This window comes from Triplophysa dalaica, chromosome 10 (assembly GCF_015846415.1).
Source record: "Triplophysa dalaica isolate WHDGS20190420 chromosome 10, ASM1584641v1, whole genome shotgun sequence".
Lineage (NCBI taxonomy): Eukaryota > Metazoa > Chordata > Actinopteri > Cypriniformes > Nemacheilidae > Triplophysa > Triplophysa dalaica.
This window is the reverse complement of record NC_079551.1, coordinates 22,261,217-22,266,419: the sequence shown is the minus strand read 5'-3', so window position 1 is coordinate 22,266,419 and position 5,203 is coordinate 22,261,217. Positions and strand designations below refer to the sequence as shown.

Below are 5,203 nucleotides of genomic sequence, written 5' to 3'. Positions count from 1 at the left end.
ATATTGCCTTACAGACCCCAATGAGTGAGCTAAAGGGAATCGTATTGAAAAACATCACTAGAAAGATACAATATCTAAATCGTTTTGAAAAGTATACATGTAGCAAGAATAAAGAGATAAACACTCAAATAAATAAATATGAATATATAAACCAAAATCATATTCAGTAGACTTTTACTGTCTTTTTTTCTTTAAAATGTTCTAGGGACCCCTATAGGAACCTTTTGGAGGCCCATTGTGGATCCAAGACCAAAGTTTGCAAATCCACGTTCTTATCAACAAGTTACTATCTTCACATTGTGGTGTTTCTTGATTCAAGCCCTGGGTTCAGCAAGATATTGTTAAAATCCCACTTTGTCTTGAATTTACAGAAATGTTCTCTTATCATGTAATCAAGTAGCTTCTTGAGGTCACACCCTGAGATGTTTCTTAAACAGTACTGAAGGAGTTCACATCTATTCTGGATTCTAATTGGCCGCTTTTTCTAAAGTATCCAGTCCGCCTCATCAATTAAAAAAAATGTTTTGTTTGCTCAATATGTATCAACAATTTAGACGTTTAAGCATGAACTTTCAGATCAAACGTTTGATAAGGTCAAACGAAACATTTCATTCAAGTGATCCTCAGCTTTTAAATTGTAGTGTAAGTTTGATTCGTTATGAATTTACATACCATCCTGATTCTCCGCAGTTGCAGAATATTTAATATTGAAGAAATTAGCAGTGGCCACAAGATGGCAACAGTGCATTTAAAGTGGCAGTTGAATCAAGTCTCCCTGCACTACCCAGTACTAATGCCATCAATTTTTCAATAATTGATGTGACAATAATGTTTTTATTTAACAATGTATTGTACAAATGACAAATCAATTGACACTATATTGTGTCAATCTGTATGATTGATCTAAAATAAACAGTATTTATTTGCTGTCATTGGTTGAAAGAAATAGGAGGAAACATTTTATAAAATTCTCTGTTAATACATAACAGTTTCAAACAAACCAATTATATAAGTCCTTAGTAAATCAAGCACAAGTAGTACATGCAATACTTTTTCAGTGAATTCTATGAAAAATCATTATGAACACATTATCATTTATACAATGTTGCTCAATACCCAATACACAATTGCCTAAAAGCACCTGTAGTAAAAGCCTCACCCCAGAGTAAAGCTCATGTGTTTCATTTAAACACTTCTTAGAAACATATCCAAGACCATTTTTCAAATACACGAAGAGTGTGGAGATGGAAAATGAATATAGATTGTAGATGTGGAATGATCTGGATTTGGATACATTTGATGAGAATTTTTTTGAGTTCCTATTGAAATCTTTTAAAATTATTGATGCTTGATTGCAGATTTGACAAATCCGAGCTCAATTCTTTTGAAATGTTAAGACATTTAAGATTTTTTTTCAGATTGATCTTTAAGGATGTATATATTCTGGGGATCAAACCCAAGTCCAAAGGGTTACCAATGCGCAGTTGAAATTCAGGAATAACAAGGAATTGAAACCTGAAGAATACATCTAATAATAATTGTTCTTTAAGAACAAGATAATTTGATCCCTTTTGAATTCTCTATTAAAAGCGCACTGCAAATAAAAAGACTCTTCTAAAGATGACATTTGAAACCATATCAGTAAAGAAGGCTTTGTCTTTACTTAGTTGAGATGAAGGTTTTTGAGTGTTGTGAGTGCTTTACAGCAGGGTCTGTCAACATTTTTTCAATCTCAGTCCACCCAGGAACTTCTTAATACGAGAAAAACTAACAGGTTTTCTTCTGTCTGCCAATGAGCTGCCTTATTTGTCATTTCTGGATTCACTTTTTGTCTGACAAAGACAATGTTTAACGTTAAATGCTTAAAGATGGTCTTATATTATATAGAAAAAAAATCATGCAAGGGTTTTTTTTATGTAGAAAAATGTACCCATATTTTAATGTTTTTCATTTAAACACACAGATATATACTATATATATATATTTATATATATATTCTATATCAGTTAATGGACACCATCTAAATTCTCTGTGTTTCAATGGATGAGACTTGTATCTGCAATAAAACATTTTTGATAAATGTATATGATTACTACTGAGAAATACTTGAAACACTATACAAAAGTGAACTTGCAGGATTTTGTTTCCTTTTTGTGCATTTTAATGGTTTGTAAAACATTTACTTACATTTACAACTATTAGAGACATAAAAGTTACAAACGGAATTGACCTGCAGTTTGCATTGCAAAATGTTACATAAATAAAACTCATATTTATAAATATCTCTTTTATAAACATATAAATAGTTTTTAAAACATAAATACATTTATGCGAGAACAAAATACATGAATGTACAGCAGCAGCAACAATATACAGCTTTTTATCCACATTATCCGCTGTGTCTCTTATTTAATGCATATGTTTGATCTATTGATTTTATATCGTTTGTACGTGTCATTGTCACCACAATTGGTGCTTGTAGTGGCTTCGTACCATTAGTCCCATTCTTTGATGTTTTTCCTCAGAGTAGTAATTCCGTCCTATCCAAAATCAGAGACGTCCTTGATGCGCTCTGAAAAAAGACAACATGGCATGTTGTTAGATGGATTCGCGGAGACATCTGCTGCGTCACTTCAGTCTCTTACAAACATGACACTGACGTCATCATTGTTGTGAGCAATCCTACATCATAGAGTCAGATACTCTCATTCCACATACACAGTGAAAATCTATTAACCATCACAGAGACAACATTAAACAATTACAGAATGAGCTGTCTACTGTACGTTTAAGCATTTATCAATTATTATAATATCACTTGAAGCCTTTTGCTTTAAGCAATTTATTTGTAGTCATTCAATGAATACTCAATATGGCAGATGATAAATATCAAATACACAGGGGCACAAAAAGGTAGTGTGCAAATGTATGACAAATGAGAAAGTATCTCTTACAGATTTATTTTTTAAGTTTAATTCTAAAACGACCTTTCCGAAACAATTCTTCATTTAAATGCATAAAATAACCTAAAAAAGATTTTGGAAGTTGGATATCCTTTCTGATACTCACCATGAAAGATTGTTTACAGAGGGGTAGTGAGACGGTTGGCAGCCCATTCCGCTCATTGTTCCTATCCTATCCATCTTGTGTCCAAAGCATCCGCTCCTGGCTGTCGTTCCGCCTTTCTTAGATCCAGCTCTGTGTCTCCTAGATCCGGGCTGGTCGTTCATGATCCGAGCCCACATGCCTTTGGCCCGGGTGTCCATTCGGAAGTCCCGGAGAAGGCGTGCTCTGTCCTCCACCCTTCTTTGACTCTCATCTGATGCTAGGAACTCGGACAGCTCCTCTCCAAATAGTGCACTAAGAGACTATAGGATACAAGGAACAAATAAACAACAATCAGCACAATTTTACATGTTGCAACGTTTAGATAACTAGTGTTTTGGAGTTGTCTTCAATTTAAGATTATCTCCTTCCTTACATCAACATAAATGTTAATATATACAATGTGAAAATGGGGAGATGTTTTCTCTACTTAAAGAACCATGCTGAAATGGCTCTGCTGAGTTTGAAAGTTAGTTTAAATTTGAGAAAATACCAAAAGTTTTCCAAAACCTAGTTAGTCTACTGTACATGTGCTATTGTGAGACAAAACTAATATTTTTCTACTTAGCCATAAAATGTTGCACTTTTTAAAATGATGTGCTAACTTCTCTGAATGAATAAACTTGACTGTTAATGGCCCGCTGAAGTAAAAATTTCTAGATAGGTTTATTTAGATAACTCATATACAAGAACAGTAATGAACATGTTCTAAAGTAAATCTTGAAATACAAGCACATTGTGGAACTCGCTTGAAGAGTCTCAGAATCCAATTTATTTGTTAAACTTAAAAGATCAATTACAGGTATTTTGGTTGTTCTTTTACAGTATAGCACATTTGGGGAAAAGTACAAATAAAATCTAATTTATTGCCATATATTTAGAATACATTGCAACTGTGAATGTGGGTTTTCTTATTTGGGCTTGAAAGAATGTGAAAACATTTTTGAGCTCACATATAAATATTACGTTTGCTTATCACGACAAATAACAACAATAACAAATAAAACAGTTTGAGACACTGTTGCGCTCTCTTTTGAAACTAGTGAACAAGTGAAATAACTGGGATCGTTCTCTCTACCACAGGTCAATATCTCTCTATTTAATATAACTGCGGGTATAAGCAAATATTAAAATATTGAAGAAATCTCATTCGCGATGGTCTTTCCCATCCCCATATTTGCGCGTCAAAGCGCACTGCGTCTTCGGAACTATATCTACTTTTCTTTGATGTTTCATGTTATATTCATGTAAAAGAAAATGTGATGACTTATTTTAAGGATTAACCTTAGTAATATGTCGTGAAAGTAAATAAAAAGGAACATTTGTCTCAAAGGTTATTGAGCGCAAACAAGTGTCCAAGTGGCCACTGGAGATTCTGACTCTCTTCATGACCAAATGATGCTGAGGTCGGTAGGCTACTGCGTGATGGTGATGATACTGTTGATGAAAACGTTTTATTTCGACCATCTGATAGTTCATTCTAATTCGTTCTTAAATTGTTCTTAAACTTCATTGTTTACTAAACGTAAAAATATCTGCGCGTAACTTGGTAGCTAACAATTTACGCGTCGTTCTGCCGATTTCGACACTCTTTATATAAATAACTTCTTTAAAATAAAACCACTCACCCTCTGTTCCGCCTGCGTTAATGGTTTTGTCTCTGTACTGGCTGATAGAAGAGTCAGAATAAGTCCACAAGCCACCAGATGCGAGGTGATCATTGTGATGAGGCTTCAGAGAGCAGATGATCTCAATGTAGAAGTTTAGTTGTAGAGAACACAATCACAGCCCTTCATTTACTCCCAGAGGTTTCGAGCTCAACTCTTAGTGCATGCAACCTCTGCTCAGGGTTTTATAGCTGTTATGACATCACCTCGGTGACGTCATGCCGCCCACTTCCGTGCTTCACCTTTGCCAGTTTCTCCATTAGGTACCAGCGTCATACCCTTCATATCAATGATCAATAGAAAAGCGACGCAGAGCTTTTAATTGATCACAAGATATTGAATGTTAATTTTAGTCGACGTTTGCAATGAATGGTCGGAATTCTTCACGTGAATACATTGACTGTCATTATAAATCACCATAAAACCGAACG

General features: G+C 34.3%; 1 protein-coding gene across 1 annotated transcript; it reads right to left on the bottom strand.

Moving 5' to 3' along the window:
* Positions 1-2,125: 2,125 nt before the first annotated feature.
* nppc (natriuretic peptide C) lies at positions 2,126-4,914 on the bottom strand. Its single transcript, XM_056759385.1, has 3 exons — positions 4,734-4,914; positions 3,070-3,368; positions 2,126-2,572 (listed from the first exon to the last, which is right to left on the bottom strand). Coding segments are annotated over exons 1-3 (393 nt in total). The 5' UTR covers positions 4,827-4,914; the 3' UTR covers positions 2,126-2,571.
* Positions 4,915-5,203: the final 289 nt, after the last annotated feature.

Coding starts and splice junctions, on each gene's coding strand:
- nppc (XM_056759385.1), bottom strand. CDS start 4,826: ATGATCACCTCGCATCTGGTGGCTTGTGGACTTATTCTGACTCTTCTA. Junction 3,369..4,733: donor TAACGCAGGCGGAACAGAGG/GTGAGTGGTTTT, acceptor TGTATCCTATAG/TCTCTTAGTGCACTATTTGG.